This window comes from Lepus europaeus, chromosome 3, assembly GCF_033115175.1.
Source record: "Lepus europaeus isolate LE1 chromosome 3, mLepTim1.pri, whole genome shotgun sequence".
Classification (NCBI taxonomy): Eukaryota; Metazoa; Chordata; class Mammalia; order Lagomorpha; family Leporidae; genus Lepus; species Lepus europaeus.
This window is the reverse complement of record NC_084829.1, coordinates 98522733-98545078: the sequence shown is the minus strand read 5'-3', so window position 1 is coordinate 98545078 and position 22346 is coordinate 98522733. Positions and strand designations below refer to the sequence as shown.

At 34.4% G+C, this 22346-nt stretch overlaps 1 protein-coding gene across 5 annotated transcripts in view; it reads left to right on the top strand.

Annotated features, from left to right (window-relative positions):
* The window catches only part of ASCC3 (activating signal cointegrator 1 complex subunit 3), a 382634-nt gene that overhangs the window by 82262 nt on the left and 278026 nt on the right, over nt 1-22346 (top strand). For all 5 annotated transcript variants that reach the window (XM_062186549.1, XM_062186553.1, XM_062186551.1 and 2 more), the window contains 3 exons: nt 3228-3435; nt 4174-4315; nt 4887-5012. In XM_062186549.1, coding sequence (XP_062042533.1) covers nt 3228-3435; nt 4174-4315; nt 4887-5012 — 476 coding nt within the window. The remainder of the gene's footprint in view (nt 1-3227; nt 3436-4173; nt 4316-4886; nt 5013-22346) is intronic.

Below are 22346 nucleotides of genomic sequence, written 5' to 3'. Positions count from 1 at the left end.
GTTTTTCAGAGCTGATGTGTAGAATGTTAGCATAGGATGTGGCCTTAAACCAAAATCAAGTTAGTTCAGGCTGTCAAGTGACAGTGTTTTGAGTAGTTATATGAGACTTTTTCTGTCATAATTATATTCTAGAAGGATACAAGCTTCTACAGTATTCTTCAGTAAAATTTTATATTAGATTTATTGTTAAGGTTATTAATTTTGTTTCTGCAGTTAGCCTGGCTCAAAGAGAGACAAACATTTAAGTAATTGTTACTTTACAACATGATTTTTTTTTTTTAATTACCTACTGTGTTCAGTCTTATAGGATTCTAGTATATATTCTGATTGGGAGATTTTAAAGATTTCAATAAAATAGACATTTTGTCTTCTAATTTTACTTTCTTTATTGAGATGAACACAAAAATATATGATAGGGTTTTATTACCATCACATTTGTACAAAATGGAATTGACATTAGCATAGCTTTGTGTGTCACCCAAAGTATTTAGAATTTTACACTGAAGTTCCTTTACACTCAGAAGCACATGACATTATTCACATTTTTTTTTTTTATGTTTTTAAATGAGTGCTTTTGTTCTTAAGATTTATTTATTATTATTTGAAAGGCAGACTTAGAGAGAGGAAGAGAGACAGAAAGATCTTCAATCTGCTGATTCACACACAAAATGGCCTCCACAGCCAGGACTGAGCCATGCTAAGCCAGTAACTAGGAACTTCATCTGCATCTCCCATGTTGGTGGCAAGGGCCCAAGTACTTGAGCCATCTTCTGCTGCTTTCTCTGGTGCTTTAGCTAGGAGATGGATTGGAAATGGAGCAGCTGGTACTTGAACCTGCATTTTTATGAGATGCTGGCATTTCAGGTGGTGGCTTAACCAACTGTGTCATGATGTAGGCACCTATTCACATTTCTCATATATTCTGCTTTGTACCTGTGATCCTGTCTTTGCAGGCGATTTAACTTTTCTTTTAGCTCAGAATATATGTGAAAGCTGATTGAATGTTGTACATATTCTTTTTCTGACACTGAAAGTTAATTATCAATTCCATTATTACAATAGGCATATGAGACTTAGAATGTGAGGTATATATGACTTCAGAAAATACTTTTCACAGAACAGTAAAATTTAGTCTTAATATACATGGGGTTATATAGTCTTTCATAGTTTTGAGACATACTGTCATTTCCAAGGCTTATACTTAAAAACCTATTTCACAAGGTTGTTATTTCATGTGATTGAAAGTTAAATGACTTATTCAAAATCATGTAATAAGGTACTGATAAATATTCTGAAGATCTTACAATGGATTAGAAAACTAATTTTCCCATCTTGTACTAAATTTAATTCCTTCACTTTTCTGTATTGTATTGGGAATTTGATAAAATGAAAATAAAAACAATTGGTAAAATTATAAAAGAATTTGAGAAATAACTGCTCAACATCTCAGTATGGGCCATGCCTCCTCCGTCATTGTCTTCCTGGTCTGGCAGTAGTGTTAGAAACTTGTTTCTGTAATAAACAAATACAGGAACTACTGACTGACTTGGATTGCTTTGAAGGAAACTCATTTAGTTCTGTTAGACCCACATTGAAGAAAGATTCTGAAAGATAATCTTGTTTGAAGAAAGTTTTTCCTGAGTATTGAGCTGACCATGCCACAGACCTAAATTGTAGTTTTTTTGTTTTTTGGGTTTTTTTGACAGACAGAGTGGACAGTGAGAGAGAGACAGAGAGAAAGGTCTTTCTTTGCCATTGGTTCACCCTCCAATGGCTGCTGCGGCTGCGCACCGCGCTGATCCGAAGGCAGGAGCTAGGTGCTTCTCCTGGTCTCCCATGGGGTGCAGGGCCCAAGCACCTGGGCCAGCCTCCACTGCACTCCGGGGCCATAGCAGAGAGCTGGCCTGGAAGAGGGGCAACTGGGATAGGATCCTGTGAAGCCCCAACCGGGACTAGAACCCGGTGTGCCGGCGCCGCAAGGCGGAGGATTAGCCTATTGAGCCATGGCACCAGCTCTAAATTGTAGTTTTTAAGAATTGAATTTTGATTGACCTGGTTCCCTTTAGTGATTCTGTTATTTTAGTGATTGTATTTTTTATTTATTATTTTTAAAGTATATCAGTGGGTCAGGTGCTTGGCACAACAATTAAGTCAGCATTTCAGAAACCAGCCTCCCTTCCTGATCCAGTGTCGTGCTAAGGGGCATGTTTGCAGGCAGCAGTGATAGCTCAAACACTAGGGTCCCTGCTGCACACGTGAGAGAGCTGATTCAGTCTGAGCTAGCCCTGGCTGTTGTGGGCATTTGAGGAATGAACCAGCAGTTGGAAAATCCTTGTCTGCCTATCTGTCTGTCTCTCTGCTTCTCAGTGAAAAATAATAAATTAAAAAAAAAAAAGTATGTGAGGATACTTTAAATAGCCATGATAAAACAGAATTAAAAGACAAGTTTATTTTGATAAGAACAGTTGAAATCCCTGCAAAGTTTTTTAAAAATACTCATTTTCTGTGAACTTTTTGAAAACCCTTCATATGTGTTTGTTTCAAATTTTTTTTTGTACCAGAATAAACTTGTGTCTTCATTCCATTTCCCATAAATTTTTGACATGTCCTCATAGTTCCATGAAGGTGGATCATAATTGTGCTTTATTTGCCTTGGTCACTATCTAAATATATCTTGAGTTAATATTACCAAATTTTATCTCATGTATAAATAGGTAGTAACATAAATTCATGGAAAATGCATATTATAAAAAAACTATGTTTGGATTTCAAATATTTTGCACCAAGATAGATTTCTCTTTTAATTTCATCCTCTATGCCGTGTATATTTCAGAGTATAATGTTACCTATTACATGAGAATATACCTAATATGGAAAGAATTTTCATTTTATTCATATTTATTGTTATTTTATTAACAGTAAATGCTCATCAGTATTGCTGATTATTATATCTGATTATGTAAACAAATTTCAAAATTTTATTCATGGTATATGGAAAATTTGTAATGTTAACATTAAGCTTTAGTAGGTAGAAGTAAGGTATTGGTGACTTCTGCTGTGCAGTGTTATTTATATACTGTGATTAAAAACTCCTTTAAGATAAAAAGTAGTAGTTATTAGCTTTAAGGACACTGTGCTATATTATATTTTCATGGGGGATAGTTTTTGTAAAAGTTAAATCATGTCTGAGGCTTATGAACATTATGTTTCTTAAACTTGCTTCCTAGACAGTTGCAAAAAAATTTTAGGGGAAAATACTAAACCAAATTATGGTTGCCAAGTCACTATTCAGTCTGAACAAGAAAAACAGTTAATGAAACAATATCGTCGTGAAGAAAAGAGAATTGCCAGACGAGAAAAAAGGGCTGGAGAAGATGGAGAAGGTTCAGGAGAAGGACTCACATGCTTCGATCCTAAAGAATTACGAATACATAGGTAATAAAAGCCAGAAGCTGAGAAATGCTTGTGGGGTAATTGCTACTTTTACTTGCCATCATTTTTTTGTTTAGTTTTAGCAATTTAGATGATTCTTACTTCTAGGCACGTTTTCTTATAAGAATAGAATTTTGTTTTATGAAAACCTAGTTTCCTGGGATAAGAAAGCAATGATCTACCTAATTAGAATAATCTTGGTTATATCCATGAAGGTGACAAGTTTAGATTATAGATGTAAGCTGTTTTTAGATACTGTGCACATGCCACTAGATTAAGATTTATAAAACCTACATAAATGTGCTTTGAGATATTTGTGCTGCTGTTTTTTTTTTCCAGTTTAATGGTACTTTCTTCCATTTTTTATTTAGAAGTATAGAGGAAGAAAATGAAATAAAAGCATATTGCACTTTAAGCATATTGCTTCTTTAAATACCGAAACCCACTTTAAAAACAGGTTTTATACCTTATTAACCATCTTTGGATTGTGAAAAAAAATTGTAAAGAACCTTAAATCAAGCTTATTGGATGGTGTCTAAAAATAATATTAAAATGTTCTATAGCATATTTGGTTACCCAAAGAATTTCAGGATAGCTGATATCTTTCTTTGTGTAGTTTCACTTCTTTTCTTCTATAACGGAAGACTACTTGAAGCAAGTATTTTAATAACCTTGTTTTAGTGTGTGCTTTCCTTTCAAGGTAAAAACTTCATATTCAGCCTACTATTTTTCTGTTTGTAGAGAGCAGGCACTTCTGAATGCTAAAAGTGCCCCACTGCTGAGCAGGCAGAGAGACACGGACACAGAAAAAATACATTATCCCCATGTTTATGATTCCCAGGCTGAAGCCAGGAAAACATCAGCGTTCATTGCTGGTGCAAAGGTATGTCACTGGGATAGAACCTTCTTTGGGTGATAAATCTGTTCTGAGCAAATGACACAGGTTTTTCCCTATTTTCTTTGTGCGTCTAGGCCTAGTTGATTAGACTGTACTAAATTGTATTTAGAAATATTAGAGAAAGTAGGATAACACAGCATAAAGTTGCTGTTACACAGCAGATAATGGAAACATACTCGTTTTCCTCTTTTCCATTAGCTTTTCAGTTTGTATTTTTAAGTTTTGTCATTTACATCACTGTTAAATTTTATACTGTTTATGGTACATTCTCCTAGTTACATGAACAGTTTTGTTTTCAAGAATTCTATTTAATTAACTTATACATTAAGGCTTATCAAAATACCATGAACTGTGTGTTATATATCATAAATGAATATTTTTTGAGTGTGTGGTTTTTCATATTTGTTTGTTTTTCTGTAAATTAGTTAAATTTATTTACCAGTATTGTGTCGTAAAACCAGTAGTATATTCTCTCTGTGTGTCCATTAAATAATCTTCACCAAAGCAATTGTTCTACTTTTCATTATTATTTAACTTTTACTTTTGGTGTTTACAGATGATTTTACCAGAAGGAATCCAAAGGGAGAACAACAAGCTTTGTGAAGAAGTTAAGATTCCCTACAGTGAACCAATGCCAGTGGGCCTCGAGGAAAAACCAGTTTATATCCAAGACTTAGATGAGGTGAGATATCTCTTTTATAGTACTGATGGTTTTGAGACTTGATGCATATTATGAATGGATTTATATTGCAAAGTTATTTTTAAAAGTCAACAGTTGGTTAACATGGTACAAAGACATATATAATTGGTCATTAAAGAGGTATAGTAAAGAAGTTTAAATTTTAAAAAAATACATACATTACTTCATACATTAATCATTTTATTTTTTATTTTGTGCATGTCTGTATTTTCATGTTTGGTTGTTTCAGCTAATTTTGTAGATACATAGACTGACTTAAGTAAAATATTTTAAAGTACTCATCTCATGTCTTGTATTTATATATCAAACGGGTAATCTATAATAAAAACAAATACTTTCGGGGTGGTGTAAAGTATTTTAATTTATTTTTCCTCAACATTATATTTCTGAATAATTTCAAACCTGTGGAAATGTAGAATGAATAGTACTATCCAATTGCCCATCACTTACATTTAGCTAAGCACCAGGAGCTTTCTCCAGTTCTCCCATGTGGGTGGAAGGAGCCCAAACACTTGGGCCATTTTCCACTGTCTTTCCCAGGCCATTAGTAGGGAGCTGGCTCAGAAGTGGAGCAGTGGGGGCATGAACCAGCACCCTTATCATATCAGGTGATGGTTTAATCTGCCATGCCACAGCACCAGCACCCATGCTTATTTCTAAACAAGTATTGTGTTCATTTTTATTTGGATTATATACTTAAGAGAGTTTTTTTGTACAGAGTTCATTCTATTCCACACACATTCACATTCACTTAATGTCTTTTTCTCATGGAAATTAATATATTCACAGATTCTGTGGGTTAAGACATGGTCATCTTTGGGGAGCAGTATCTTGCCTACCACACATGCTGCAGATAACTACAGTTTGGTTATTCACCTGTTGGGGGCATCTGCTTTGTGGATAATTTTGGGCTAGGGCTGCCATACCAAAATACCACAGAGTGGTACCTTAAACAACAAGAACTTATTTTCTCTCAGTTCTGGAGGAAGTCCCAGATCACAGTAGTACCAGCTGTTTCAGTTTAGGTGCAGTCTGTCTTCCTGGCTTGCAGTCTCCTTCTGCCTTCTCGCTATGTCTCGACAGGGCTTCTTCTCTTTATTTGCATGGAGAAGAGATCTCCAGTGTCTCTTCCAACTTCTTGTAAGGTCACCAGGCCTAGCAGGGTAGGACCCCAATCTTATGACCTTACTTAACCTCATTTAAGGTCCTGTCTCCAATACTGGAGGTTAGAACTGTCAATATTTAGATTTTCTAGTTGCGTGCTTAGTTTTGTTTTGTTTTTGTTTTTAAAGAAACTACCGAGGTGTTTTGTAGAGTGACTATACCATTGTACATTCCAACAAGAAACCCCAGTGTAATCTGTTTTTTCCACATACTGGCATTTGATGTTCTCACTATTTTTTAAAAAAAATTTCAGCCATTGAATTTATATTTTTATATATTATTTATTTTTTTATTTAAGTGATGGTGATTTATACAGTGATTACTCATTGTAGTTTTAATCTTCACTTTCATAATGGCTAATACTAATGGAAGAATAATACATTAATACAATGTGTCATGGACTGTTTGATGTTGTAACACTTAAGATGACTCCACCAGATGTCATAAGCTTAGGTAGGAATATTGATCTCAAAATAAAATACAGATACAGAGTTCCAGATAGTTTAGCAATACTTCTGTTGATGTGGGCCTTTTTTATACTATGTAGGATATGTTCAAGTTGCCAGTACAGACTAAGCATGTATCAAGGAAAATTAGAGTAATCAGAACACTAGAAATTTAATTTATGCTGCATTTATTCCTTCCTCTTGAAATTTAGAAAATCATTTTTGTAAGGTTTCTACCAATGTCAAAAAATGGTAAAATCATTTTTAGTTTTAAACTTTGTATTTAGTTACTATTTCTTTTTTTAAAAAGGATTTATTTATTTGAAAGGCAGAGTTAGAGAGAGAGAGAGAGAAGGAGGGTGAGGGAGAGGGAGAGACAGAGAGAGATCATCCATCTACTGGTTCACTCCCCAGATGGCCACAATGGCCAGGACTTGACCAGGTTGAAGGCAGGAGCCAGGAGCTTCTTCTTGGTCTCCACATGGGTACAAGGGTCTAAGCACTTGGGCCATCCTCCTCTGCTTTCCCAGGTGCATTAGCAGGGAGCTGGATTGGAAAAGGAACAGCTGGGACTCGAACCGGTGCTCATATGGGATGCTGGCACTGCAGGCAGTGGCTTTACCTGCCATGCCACAGCACTGGCCTCAGTTTCTATTTCTTAATACCACTTCCTAATACCACATTGATTAAAGGCCATGGTTCTGATAAAATCAATGACACTCCTGACAGTATAATAAGCATTCTTGTGGGATGCTTTAGAAAAAGACTTTTTATTTGGGCGCATTCAGTCTTTTTTCAAAATGATCACCTGAAAAAAATCTATACTCTGAAGTATTTTCCTAGATGCTTCTTTTAACTTTCTTGCTTTCATGACTTGATGGGATCAAACCATATCAATAAACACTGTAACTTTAGGAGCCTCTTAGGATCAGAGAACAAAGTGAAGCCAAAGGAAAAGTAATGTTTTTATTCTTACTCTATTGGGCTTTTCCAAATTGTCAGTCTTAAGCAATGAGGTCAATAATGACAGATTTTTTTGTTTGTTTGTTTCCATCAATTAACCAGAAACTATTCTAGATTACTATGGTGACTGATATTTTTTATCTTTCTGATCTTGTAGGTAGCACTCAGTATTACTCCACATGTTTGGAATATAAAGTATATTTTTATACATGTAAAGTATATATGAAGTATAATATATATCTGAATAACAAAAACTAACATAGAAATGATTTATTTGATAATTTCTAAGAAAATAAAAGTTTGTATTTTATCTTCTCACCTGAATTATGAACTGCCACCCTGCACCAAGCCATTTTTTGCCTCATTTTTAAAGCTAAGTTGGATGAACTTGTTTAGGTTATACTGAAGGAAATAACATTGGAGGAAATGGTTTTTAATTCTTAGAGGGAAATACTCTGCTTGATTAAGATATAATAGAGTGCTTTATATTTAATAGGAATGTGAATTTTTCATCTTTCCAGATGAATAGGTAATTGAACTATATAAGCAGTTTTTCAAACATAATTAACTTACAGCACTAATAATAATTCATTGGCCATGATTCTTTGAATAATTCTAAGGGAATGAATTTTGGAGTTTGGTAATTAAAAAATGTTGGGAGAAAATAAGAAGTAGATGTTGTGACAAAAAACTTATGCATTTAAAGACAATCATAATTTAAACACCCCTTTTCAAAAAATTACTATTCATTGTGTAGCAAAGTTTTATTTTATGAACTGTGCCCAAATGTTGGTACTTTTATAAGAAGACTAAGAGACTTCCACAGCAGGTATCATTTCTAGATATGTTAAACTTAAGAAGCCACAAGCACAAATTATATTGAAGACCAACAAGTACTATATTGTGATGAATACTTGTTGAGATTTAATTTTCATATCACGTTGACTTCTTTTGACTGCAAGTAACAAAAAACTAATGAAAAAGTAAAGAAAATATATTACTTCAGATAACACCAAGGTGTAGTGAAGGCAAGTAGTCCAGGTCAGTTCATTCATTTGCTTTCAGAACCTAGGTCATCTTTGCACTCTCATACCTTCTTTATTTTTAATCTTTTCTTCACTTGTTCCAGGGTTACTGTGAAAAGAAGGTTCAATGTTTTTCTTGTGTCTGTGAGATATTAGCCTCCAAAATCTGAGGGAAATAAAATAATAATGACTAGATTAGTAAAACACATGATTTTATGGAAGGGGGAAAGTTTTCTGGAAAAAAAGTTTATTAGAAAAAACAATATGGAAGAGTGGCTGTGTGGAGAAAACCAGCATTGTCTACTATACTATAGCAGTGTGTATCATTGATAAGCATAGTTAGAATGTTTGTTAGCTAAGTCTGCTAGAGTTGGTAGTCATCAACCTATTTTCTAAATCAAAGAGTTTATTATACAGAGCCAGTCAATATATGATTTTTTTTTAACCTTTTATCTACTACTGAGAATTTATTGTAATATTTTCCAGTGGTTATTTTAGAGTTAGCCTAGCAGTTAATATACCCACATCCCACATTGGAGTGCATTGGTTTAATTGTTTTTTTTTTTTTTTAAGATTTATTAATTGATTTGAAAGAGTTACAGAGAGAGAGAGACACAGAGAGAGATCTTCCATCCACTGGTTCACCCCTTAGATGGCAGCAATGGCCAGGACTGGGTTAGATCAGAACCAGGAGCTTCATCTGGGTCTGTCACATGGGTGGCAGGGGCCCAAACACTTGAGCCATCTTTTGTTGCTTTATCCAGGCCGTTAGCAGGGAGCTGAATTGGAAGTGGAGCATCCAGGACATGAACCGGCACTGGATGCCTGCATCTCAGGCAGCAGCTTTACCTGCTTCACAACCCCAGCTACTAGCTCCAACACCCGACTGTTGCTCCTCACTCCAGCTTCTTGCCAAAGCGGAACCTAGAATGTAGTAGTGATGACGCATATATTTGGATTCCTGCCACCCACATCAGATCTAGGTTGAATTCCTGGTTTCAGGCTTTAGCCTTTCAGTTCTGCTGTTGTAGGTATTTGAGGAGTAAACCAACAAATGGTAGTTCTCTCACTCTGTCCCTGCCTCTCAAATGAATAATAATAAAATAGAGTTTATAATGTGTATCTGTGATTTATCACAGATACCTGCCTTACCATTTGAAGTGTAGTATCAGAGTCTTACAACACTCTTGTACTCATCATCTCTTGACCTTTATATAATTGTTGTCATACATTTTGCATTTACATCTATTTTAGCTTCACAGTATACTGATAGTCTTTTTGCTTGAAGTAGTCTTTTTGCTTGAAGTAGTCTTTTTGAAGATACATCTTAAGATGTCTCAGCAGTAACAAAGTTTTTATACTTGTGCACCCAGTAGGACCCTGGATTTGTTTGTGTGGATCAAGATTTCCATCTGGTGTTCATTTCCTATAGTGCAGCTGTGCTGCTGATGAATTCTTTCAGCTTTTATGTCTGAATAAGTCTTCCTTTTTCTCTTGGATTCTGAATGATACTTTTTATTTAATACAAAATTCTAGACCAACAATTTCTTCTCTCAATACTTACTGGTGTTGCTGCATTGTCTTCTTGCTTGCATTGTATCAAATAGGAAGTATGCTCTCAATCATCCTTTGTAATAAATTTTTTTCTTTCAGTTGATTTTTACAAAGGATTTTTCCTTTATCACTGGTTAAGATGTGAAAGAGATTGCTCTTTAAGAAATTACAATAATTTGAGTTCATCTTTTTTATTATAGTTCTGGAGGTCAGATGTGGGTGATATTGACAGGTTTATCTGTTCAGGATTTCCTAGGGGCATGATGTTGATCAAAGTCAATCTTTCATCTGTAAGCTCTGGGGAAGGGTTCTCCTCCAAGTTCATTCTTGCTGTCTGTCAGTTGCGGGGGTGGGGGTGGTTCTCAACGCCTAAAGGCCACCCACGTTCTTTGCCACATGGTCGCCTACACTTTCAAAGATAGCAGTGGAATGTCAAGGCACATGTATGCTCCAGATCTCTGATTTCTTCTGCTGGCAGCTGAGAAAACTCAATTTTAAAGAATTCTTGTAAGTTAGTCAAGTTACTCTCTCCTTTTCTCTCTGTAACTCTGACTTTCAAATAAATAAATAAATCTTAAAAAAAAAAGTTCTGTTTCATAGTCACACTTACCACATTTCAAATGTTCCTTGACCATATATATTAAGACTATTTCCAGCATCACAGGAATTCCCATTGGACAGCTCTGTTCTTTGGGGGTTTTGCAACCTCAGCATTATTGAGGTTTTTAACTCTGTTGCGAGGGGCCATGCACTATAGAATGTTTATGTACCCACTAGATGCCAGCACCACTCCCCTAGTTGTGATATCCAGAGCTGTCTCCAGACATTTTAAAATGTTTCCCTGGGGGTAGGGAGTTGATGGTAGACAATGGGAACAAAATTGACCAGTAAGAACCACCTTTGTAGATAAATAGTAGGAAAATGTAGAGTGGAGTCAACTTTTCTTTCTTTTTTCAGTTTTCCTAAGACTTTACTTGTCTTTTCCAATGCTAATTTTAAGCTGTGAAAATAGGACTTTTTTGTTTCCTCTGATAATTACTCATATACAAATGTAGTTAGCTATTAGGCTCCTTCAGAGATGGACCAACACACCTTTTAACTTGCTATAACTTGATTTCCAGAGTTATGAGCTATTTTATATTGAAAAATAAAATCTGATAATGAAGATTCTGTTAAATTTAGGGAATTTGTGAACTTTTGATGGAGTAATTATTCCCAACTCCATTAGCTTTATGTCCTACTTCATTCCATTAGAACTGGTATACATGAATTTCTCCACTTAGGGAGATATTGTTATTGTACAAAAAAAAAAAAAAAGAATATAGCTGTTTGAATTCCTTTGTATGTTTTCATGTTTTGGCATAATTTGTATTTATTCTTCCTATCATCTCTATTTTTCCATTTCACATCTAGTGATTGAATGGTAATTTATTAGCAGCTTAACTTTCTGTTCCTGAAGATAACTAATAGTATACTTCCTTTGTATTTAGGTTTTCTTTGACAATTGCCCAAAGATTTTCTACCTCTGGTACTGATCATTCTTCTTTCTTGTATAATATAATTTTTGATAATTCCAGCATGAACTATAATGTGCTTCAGAATCCCTGAATGATAGTTCTGAGCAAGCAATCCAATACCTTTTGATAATGTATATGCTCAACATGAGTGTGTTTTCCTCTCGTACAATCAAATCAAAACATGTAAGATTTGTGTTTCTATTCATATGTCTTGGGAAATTCCTTTAGATCAATCCATGTAACTCTGAGCATATAACTTGTTTTAGAGGTTATAAGAATTTTAGGTTTCTTTTCAGACTCTAATCTTTTTTTCCTGGAAAAATGAATTCAATTCTGAACCTGAGCTAGGGATTTTGAATTGTTGGACTTAAACTGTTAGTCTCATATCTTTAGTTTATATTATACAGTCGTTTTTTGCCTAGTGTGTGCATTCTTCTGCATCACTGCTTTCATTTTAAATATGTTGCATTAGGAAATTTACTCAGGGTTTATTTGCACAACAATTGATGATTGTAACCAGGGTAATGCTGCTTCATTATTTACAAGGTTTTTTGAGTAGTTACATCAAAATCGGAACAATATATTCTTAGTTTCAGGACCTATAGAAATCATTGATTGACTGGAGTCATGGCAAAAAGTTGTTTTCTTGGCAGTTTGAGTTAACCACTGCAGGAATAGCTAAATGCATAGGATATTTTTTCAAAAGCAATGAAAATTAGTAGTTGGTAGATGTAACCCCCTCTAAGAATTCATTGGTTACATTTCTGGGAAGATTATTTTTTTAAGAATAGATTTGAATTGTTAGAAATATTGAGTATGAATAATTCTTTTTTTCTATAAAACTTTCATTTTTTTCTAGTATCCATAGATATTCTTTTATGAATTAATGCACTATGAATGTGAAACGCATGTCCTGTACAAGATGCGTTTAACTTATAGAAAGGGGTCTTCAAAAAATTCATGGAAAATTTCTGTTACAGAAAAAACTATGCATGGATTTGGAGGTTTTTTCCCCATAAAAATAAGTTATCTTTTCATTCCATTTTCCATGGCCAAATATCATTATTGTTGTTAATTTATAATCTGTAATTATTTGGATTTGCCTTTATATTTTTCTTGTTGTTTAAAATTCTATTCAGTGCTTCCATATTCTGTCATTTTTTATTTTCTTGAGTTTTTTTAGTGAAAATTGGTGTTAGCAAATATTTTTTGATTTTTATTGATCTAAATTGCCATTATTTTTGAAAGATATTTCTGCTGGTAATGGAATTCTGAGTTCACAGTTATTTTCTCTTTGCATATTAAAGATTACTCTGTAACATCCTAAAATATATTGTGTTCTGCTTTTAATTTTTTACTTTGAGAAGTCTAGTTAATAATTATGATTTATCTTTAAAGTAAACTTTTCTTTCTGCTTGCTTTTAATGTCCTTGGAATTTTTCAGTTTCATTGCAGAATTGTGATTGTAGATACAACTTTCTTTTAAATGTCTTGTTCATTTTCTCATTTAATTGTATGCCTAACATCAGCAGTTAAAGAAGTAAGGAAGAAAGGGAAAAATGAGGCTTTTACATTTTTCACACACCTATAATTGGCAAGTATTTTTAGAAGATGTAAAAAAAAAAAAATCAGAAGGAAATACAAGGTGCTTTCCTGCCTTTCATGAGCTTGCCACATCATTGAAGACATAGGAAGGCATCTGTGTTGAGTATTTATCAGTGATATACTTTGGAATGCATTTAGTACAACATCAAATGCATTAAGAACAAATTCAAATTAAGTACAAAATTGCATGCCATATAATCTTATATAGAAGGCAAGGGGATCTGTGCTGACTATAGCTATTCTTGGAGACTTCTTGGAGATCTGAAGAATTGAGTTCTTTCTTGACTGTTTGATCTGGTCTTCATATGAAACATTGATAATGAATTTAACAATTGGTCTTTTTTTTATTTTTTTTAGTAGAGCTACTGTTAGGTATACAAAGGGTTGAACCATTCCTGATTTCATGCTGAAAATTCTATGCAGGCTTGTCTTAAAATACTGGAAATTGTGCTTTGTCTGTGTCACTTTTATATAGAATCTTGAGAATGAATTTTTATTATACAAAGTTGTATAAACTGTCAGGAAGTCCACTATTTTATATATTAGGATGTTTATAAAGTATTATGGAAACACTGAAGAAGAGCATTAAAAATTATAAGCTTACTTTCAAAAGGACTCCAATTTTTTTTTTTAAGCTTTATTTAATTATTTGAAAGGTAGAGTTACATATAAAGAAGCAGAGAGAGAAATCTCACCTCTGCTGGTACACTCTCCCAATAACCCCAGTGGCCTTTGGACTAGGCTAAAACCAGGAGCTTCTTCCAGGTCTCCCACATGGGTGGCAGAGGGCCCAAGCACTTGGATCAGTCTCTGCCTCTTTTCCCAGGCCATTAGCAGGGAGCTGGATCTAAAGTAGAACAGGTTGGACATGAACCCCTGCCCTTATGTGATGCTGTTGTTGAAGGTGGTAGCTTTACCCACACTGCCATAAGGCAAGCCCTAGGAATCAATATATGAGAAGTAGGCTTTTAATAATGTATTAGCATTTGTTTTGGGTTTAGTAAGTGGGTAATATGTAAAAATTTGATTAATTAGATGAATTTTTTAGGAAGTTATAAAATTTTTTTATTTGTTTCTGATTCTCACCAATAATTTAAATTATATAATTAAAATATAATGTTTGCCAGAATGCCGTTTAGGATATCTGCTATTCTATGAGTGCTGTGTATCCTGCTTCCCATGTTGGACCATTCTCTCCTTTTTAATTCTATCAGTGAGTATTAGCAGACACTAGTCTTGTTTATGTGCTCTCTTTGACTCTTAATCCTATCAGTATGATCAATTATGAGCTGAAACTGATCACTTTGACTAGTGAGATGGCATTGGTACATGCCACCTTGATGGGATTGAATTGGAATCCCCTGGCACATTTCTAACTGTACCATGAGAGTATTTCAGGCATGGAAAGCCAAGACACTGTGGCCAAAAAAATAAATAAATAAATAAATGAAAGTTCTCTGTGAGTGAGATCCCAGCAGAAAGAACAGACCATCAAAGAAGGAGATACCTTTCTCTGAAGGGAGGAGAGAACTTCCGCTTTGACTGTGACCTTGTCTAAATAAGATTAGAGTTGGCGAACTCAAAAGGCTTCCATAGCCTTGGCAACTCATGACAAGAGCCTAGGGTGATTACTGATGCCATAAACAAGAGTGTCAATTGTTAAATCAACAACAGGAGTCACTGTGCACTTACTCCCCATGTAGGATCTCTGTCCTTAATGTGTTGTACTATGCGAATGAACGGTATAACTAGTACTCAAACAATACTTTACACTTTGTGTTTCTGTGTGGGTGCAAACTGTTGAAATCTTTGCATAGTGTATACTAAATTGATCTTCTGTATTTAAAGATAATTGAAAATGAATCTTGATGTGAATGGAATGGGAGAGGGAGCGGGATGGGAGGGTTGCGGGTGGGAGGGAGGTTATTGGCAGGGGAAAGCCACTATAATCCAAAAGCTGTACTTTGGAAATTTATATTTATTAAATAAAAGTTAAAAAAATATCATGTTTGCGTCTTAGGAAAGTGCACTGTCATTCAAAAATATGAAATGCCTAGGTCTCGTTTGTGTATTTTTCTCTTCTAAATAAGAATTTCATCTGTGAGCCTGCCCTAAACCTTCTCAGGATTGCAGTACCATGAAGTCTCCAGGGAACACTTGCAAATAGCTAACTAGGAAAGGGCACCAGCTGCTTCAAAAGTACCTGCTAAACTATAGAGAGTTATAACTAACATCTGCCTCTAGCTAGGAGTAAAGTCATCAAACAAAATAACTTTCTTTACAACTCACACTTTATTGATTTTATAGCAGGAAATTTGAATAGGAAAGATTAAAAGCTTAAAGACAGATTGAGCTGTCCTATAATGGTAATTTTAGAACTTGAGTGCATTCAGAAGTCTGAAAAGTAGATTAATTTAACTTGTAATGTGAGAATTTTAAATTGCTTTTAGAAATGAATTTGAGCCATGTCTTACAAGATATCTATGTGTTGTGGTTACACAAGTCAATTGCAATGAACAGAAGTTGTCGCTATGACTGAGTTGCTGTTTAGAGTTTGCCTTCTTGTTATTTGATTTGAAATATGTATGAATTGATTATCAGTCTGCAGTAATCATTTCTTGAGCTCAGGATTGAAACAAGGCAATGAGCTAAGAGCTATGGTGGGTACATGGAGATTTAGAGCTGTGATACTGCCTTTAAGGAACTACCTATCCACTTAGGCAGATATAACTGATTTGAAATCCCTGGCTTCACCATTTATACATTTTGTAATATGAATCTAGTTACATAACACCTCTGAGTTTTGGTTTCCTCTTCAGGCTATTTATTTTGACAGTTAAATAAATTAACATACAAAAAATGTATAGCAGTTTCTGATATGTTTTAAGTGATCAATAAATTTCCAGCCTGAGCAGTGCTTATATGAATTGTAACTTTGTTTCATTTCTCACATTGATAGCTGAGTTTTGTTGTTGTATCTGGGTATACTTTGAATCTTTCTTGAAGAAATTATTGATATGTGGAATTATTTTGGTAAATTTTTTAAAGATTTATTTATTTATTTATTTGAAAGGCAGAGATACAGAGAGAGAAGGGAGTGGGGAGAGAGTGATAAAGAATCTTCCATCCACTGGTTCACTTCTCAAATGGCTGCAACAGCCAGGGCTGTGCCAAACCAAAGCCAGTAGCCCAGAGCTGCTTCTAGGTCTCCCACATGGATGCAGGATCCCAAGCACTGGGCCATCTTCTGCTGCTTTCCAAAGTGCATTAGCAAGGAGCTTGATCAGAAATGGAGCAATTAGTTCTCGAACCAGCGCCCATATGGGATGCTGACACTGTGGGCAGAAGCTTCACCTTTTACGCCACAGCACCAGCCTTTATACATAACTTTTAAATTCCTCAAAGATGAATAGTGTAGTTAGAAGATAGCCTTAAATTAGTACAAATAAAGCAAAGGAACTTGTGCTTCTGTAGTAAATACTGTGAAATTCATTGGATATCTTATTTTATATTATTTTATTTTATCTCACATAAACCCTGAGCGAGGAGTTCTAGCTAAGTTTAAATTTATTCCAGTGGTGCAGATATCAAAGAGGGACTAAATAAACACAATTTCATTTGTTTTAACATTCTCAGCAAGGTCTTTCATTTTTGATAAATTTTGTAGTTGTCTGAATGTAATTATTTAATTTTGGATCATTTTAAAGGTATCAAGAGAATCAGTATGTTAAGAAATCTTAATACATTCTTAAGCATTCAGCACAACGTCATGTTGTTATTACATAACTTTCATGATTTCTCCCTTCAGTGGCTTGGTTTTTTCTTCAAATCTTTACATATTGTAGAAGAAGTCCAAGCAAAGTATTTTTCTTATAGAGACCTTACTTCTCCCTTCTAATTTAATACATGTTTTAAATATCTTTTGTTTAAAATCTTTAAAATGTCCTTTATTCTTTCCAGAAAAAATTGTTTTAAATAATTTAAAAATAGATGAATCCTAAAAACCTAATCACTGTGCTGGAGGTCACTAAGGAAAATTAGAATAACAGATTTCATTCAACAGATTTCATTCTTTTTTGTACTTGTATGTTGTACATCTTTTTATGCACTTGTCATTCTTCTTTGGCAATGTTTCTGGTTAAATACTTTGTCCAGGTTTTAATTGGATGATTTGTTCTTTATGTAATTTGAGTGCAGTTGTTTTCAGATATATTCTTGTCACATTTCTTCCATTTATGACTTGTCTTTTTATTTCATAAATTATATTTTATAGCAGAAAAGTGTATTGTTGGATTCTATTTAGTAAATTTTGTTTAAAAATCATTTTGTTTTTAGTCATAGCTAAGAAATTTTGCCTTATTTATCATCATTGAGATTTTCTCCCTTTTTCTCTTGTATAAATTTTAAAGTTAAAGCTTAGCTTTAAGTGAATGTTGAATAGAAGTTGATAAATCTTTTATCAAATTTCATCCATAATTGGATGATGAGGTTTCAGGAGTTGCTTTCCATACTTTCATCCTGCTATTGATGGGATGATTTATCAGCTTTTATGGAAATGTGTATTTTGGTGATTATATTTTCCCTTTTTCTTATATACCATATGCATTTTGATGTTTTCCTTTGTCTTCTTGTTGAAATTTTTTTAAATTTTACCTTGGAAACAAATCAAGTTAGTCTTGCAAAATCAAGAACTCTGATGTGAACACATTGATTATATCTCCCTCTGTAGAACATTTTGTTACAAAGCACTTAAGATTGTCTTTAAAATTAAAGATTTGATGACAATATTTGCCCTTTTATTCATCTGATGTCACACTCAAGTAATGCTACAAACTCATTTCCATAAAATAGATTATCTGAATATTATTTTATTAAACTGGACATTTAAAATATTAGAAAATTTGGAAAAAATACTAGTTATTAGTAAGATCTTCAGAAAATTAATACTAATGCATTGCTAAACTTTGAAGTAAACATGTACACACACATTAGTATATTGAAATGATCATTCTAAATAGATCCTTAATGCTTTCTTTTATACTATACATATCTTGCTATATTATTCTTTATATTTAGTGTGTTATTGACTTGAAATTGTAACATTCAAATATTGTTAGATTAAATGCTATTGGATATAGCCTGTTTAAAATTAATTCTACTGAGTATTCTGAATTTTCTTGTTTAAGGAGATATATATATATATATTTATAATGACATCATTGATTTATTTAATTTATTCTGGAATGTTTAAAGTCATATGTACTATGAAATTTTCAAGTTAGGAAATTAATCATAATTTAATATTGGTAACATTTTGTGTGATTGACCATTGTAAGTGTCCAAATAGTTTACCCTTTTTAAAGATTTTGGGCAAGCTTGTGGAAGTAATTTAAAGGTCAAAATCAGAGCTGAAACCTATTGTTACCATAAATATCATCCAAGAAACTGAAAATGACATTTTCATTACAGGATTCTACAGAGGTTGACAAACTCTTGCTTCTGTTTTATTGCCATGACTAGAAGTGCAGCTGTTTATCAGAAGGCAGATCCTACAATTTAGGATTCCACAAGACTGTTTGTTATACCAATTAAATAATTTTATTCTACAGCACTTCTAAGCTACAACACATAAAATGACATCCTAGAGAAATGCTTAAAACACACACAATCAGTAAGAGTTCGTCTGTTTTATGAAAATAATAGGTTTTCAGTTTCCAGTTTTACTTCTGCCTTTAGTGCTCTAGTTTGTTTAATAATTTTATGCTGATTTTGTGAAACCAGCCCTCCGTTTTTACAGTGCTTGTGTCAAAAGACACGTACACTGAACCTAGCTGACTTTAACCCATCAGAGGTTAAACTGTTTTCTCCTGCCTCCTGGTGAACTGTGAGCATGACTACTTGTACAGCACCTTGGTGAAGGTGTTCTAATGGCATCTGACACATTGAATGGTTGCCAAGAGTGTGGTGTAAACCCAAATGTGCAATCTGCATGGATTATCAGGGGTGGTTATTTATGACTGCAGCCAAAGTTTCATTTCTTTGAAAATCGACCCTGCAGAGTTTTGTTTACAGTTTTCCTCCCAGTTAGCCTAAACTTGACTCAAACCTTTCATGGGAATAAGGAGGGCATCTTATCTTCCCAGAAGAGGTTGTTGTTCTTCTCTCACTCCTCTTGTACCTTAAATTCTTATTAAACCTGGCATTTCTATTATTTATGTTTCTCTTTGTGTTTTTTTCTTAAGGGCGCTGATCACTTCTTATTTTATCATCAGGGACTTGAGTATATTTAGCTCTTTTGTTTAAGTGACTTTTTTTTTTTTTTCATATCCTTAGATAGATTGTTAAAAGAGGATTTTTGGAAATTGATACTCAATAGCCACGTTGAGTATTCTTGGTTAGTATTTTCATGGTGTAAATGCATTGTTAGGTAATATAAAAGAATTATGAATTATGCATTGTGCTTTCTAATTACTTTGGCTGGGATTTCTTATTGCTTTCTTGGTGTGTAATAAAATTTACCTCACTTTCATTTTTGAACATAAGTAACTCACTCGATTTTCACAAAATCTTATAATCTCACTTCCTTAGAAGATTTAATAGTAGATTATTCTCTAGAGATATTTTGTTACTAAGGCTTAATTTCCTTTTCCCAGATTGTGTGCTTCAAAATGAATTATTATCATGAAACATGAAAATGCATGACTATTCAGTAAATAGAATGTACCGTGGCCTTAACACTGTCTTTCATGTCTCTTAATTAATAGAATTTAGTAATTTTCAGTACATTTCTAAGACAGAGTGAAAATTAGAAATTTGCTGTTTTATGAAGATACAGGACTCTTTATATCATGCATAATGGAAAGAGGGTGAATCAGTTATTTTGTATTATTATAAAAGCATTACGTATATCTATAAAGAAGTAAAATATTGCTATCTTTTAATGTACTTAGACAATATAGAATAGATTTCTTTTTTGTTTATTTGTAAAATAAACATTTTTATCTAAGCAGAAAAGTATTTTCATAGGGCTGATTATAAAAATATGTTCACTGTCCAAAAAGTAGTATCTGAAATATAGTATCTAAATTTATAAAATAGAAACAAAGCTTTCCTTTATGATCCTAAATTCAATTGTTTGTTATATATCTTTTTAGAATGTTTCTTATAAATTATGTTCAGTTATGTTACTGTTTTGTGAGATAGCTTTTTTCACCTTTAGACATACTTTCCTATTAGCACAAACACTGGTGTCTTCATTCTATTTAACTGCAGTAATCCAGAGACTGTGTCATGGATTATTAAACCTAATTCCTTATTCATGAATACTCAGTTTCTATCTGTTTATTTTCTTATTGTCAGTGGTGTTTGTGCTTACTTAAGTATGTGACATTCTTATGCAGTTATTTTACTGAATAATTTTAACTGAATTTTTAGATTAACTGATATATGCACATTTATAGTTACTCATATATAAACAGTATATATCTATGAAGATATAAACATTACAAAAAATGATGATAACCTCACTGGATGTTAAATAACATAATCCACTTAAAACATTAAAAAATAATAGTGTGGGAATTGAGGCATACTGGGTTAATCTGCCACTTGGTACTCCTGCATCCCATGTCAAATAGCCTGAGATCGAGTCCCAGCTGTTTTTCTGATCCAACTTCCTGCTAATGTGCCTGGCAGGTAGCTGATGTCCCAAGTAATTGGGTCCCTGCCACCCATAATAGGGGACATGGATGCAGTTCCTGGTTCCTGTTTTGAGCCTGATTCTGTCAGCTCTTCAGGGCATTTGGGGAGTTAACCCAGTAAATGGGAGATCTCACCCTCATAAATATTTTGAAAGCCTAACTATGTAATAGGAAGTGCTCAGTAAAAATGATAGATTGATGAACAATTTACTTGCCAAGTTAAGTAGAAAGAAATATATTACGTATTTATCTGTAATTCAAACATTTAGCTTTTATGTTACATCATATTTTTCTGCTGACCATGTTACAGATTATCCAGATAAGGACTGGCCTCTTGGGTGGGGCAGGTGAGCACTGTGGCTTAGAAGGTTAAGCCTATGCTGGTTCTGGTCTGGCTACTCCACTTCTGATCCAGTTCCCAGAAAATGTGCCTGTGAAAGCAGCAGAAGATGGCCTAAATGCTTGGGCCCCTCTACCCACGTGGGAGACCTGGAAGTGGCTCCTGGCATAAGCCTGGCCCAGTTCTTTCTCCTATTCTCCCATTCTCCCATTCCCCTCTCCCCAGTCCCCTGTTCCTTCTCCTCTCTCCCTTGGCCCTTCTCCTCTCTTCCCCCTCCTCTCTCCTTCTCCTTCCTTCTCTGTATCTCTGCTTTTCAAATAAAATAAAATAAATGTAAAAAGGCGGAGGGCAGGGATGGCCTGTTTAGGCAGGCAGCATATCCTCTAAAAGTTAGTATATAGAAATGTATAGGAACAAAGGTGTATGTTTGGGGGTCCGTGTCATAGGCTCCAGATTTACCTGCTACAAAGTGAGCTCTTGGCTGGCGCCGCGGCTCAATAGGCTAATCCCCTGCCTTGCGGCGCCGGCACACCGGGTTCTAGTCCTGGTCAGGGCGCCGGATTCTGTCCTGGTTGCCCCTCTTCCAGGCCAGCTCTCTACTATGGCCCAGGAGTGCAGTGGAGGATGGGCCCAAGTGCAAAAGGAAGACCTTTCTCTCTGTCTCTCTCTCACTGTCCACTCTGTCAAAAAAAAAAAAAAAAAAAAAAAAGTGAGCTCTTGAGGACAGAGAGCAGATTCTCACTTGGCCTAACTCTTAGGAGGCAATGTTCAGGCACGTTGAACAAGAAGGAGGGTACATTCGGAAATATCACAGTAGTATTAGTCTTTTTTTTTTTTTTTGAAGATTTATTTATTTATTTGAGAGGTAGAGTTACAGACAGTGAGAGGGACAAAGAGGTCTTCCTTCCGTTGGTTCACTCCTCAACTGGCCATAATGGCCGGAGCTGTGCCAATCTGAAGCCGGGAGCCAGGAGCTTCTTCTGGGTCTCCCACGTGGGTGCA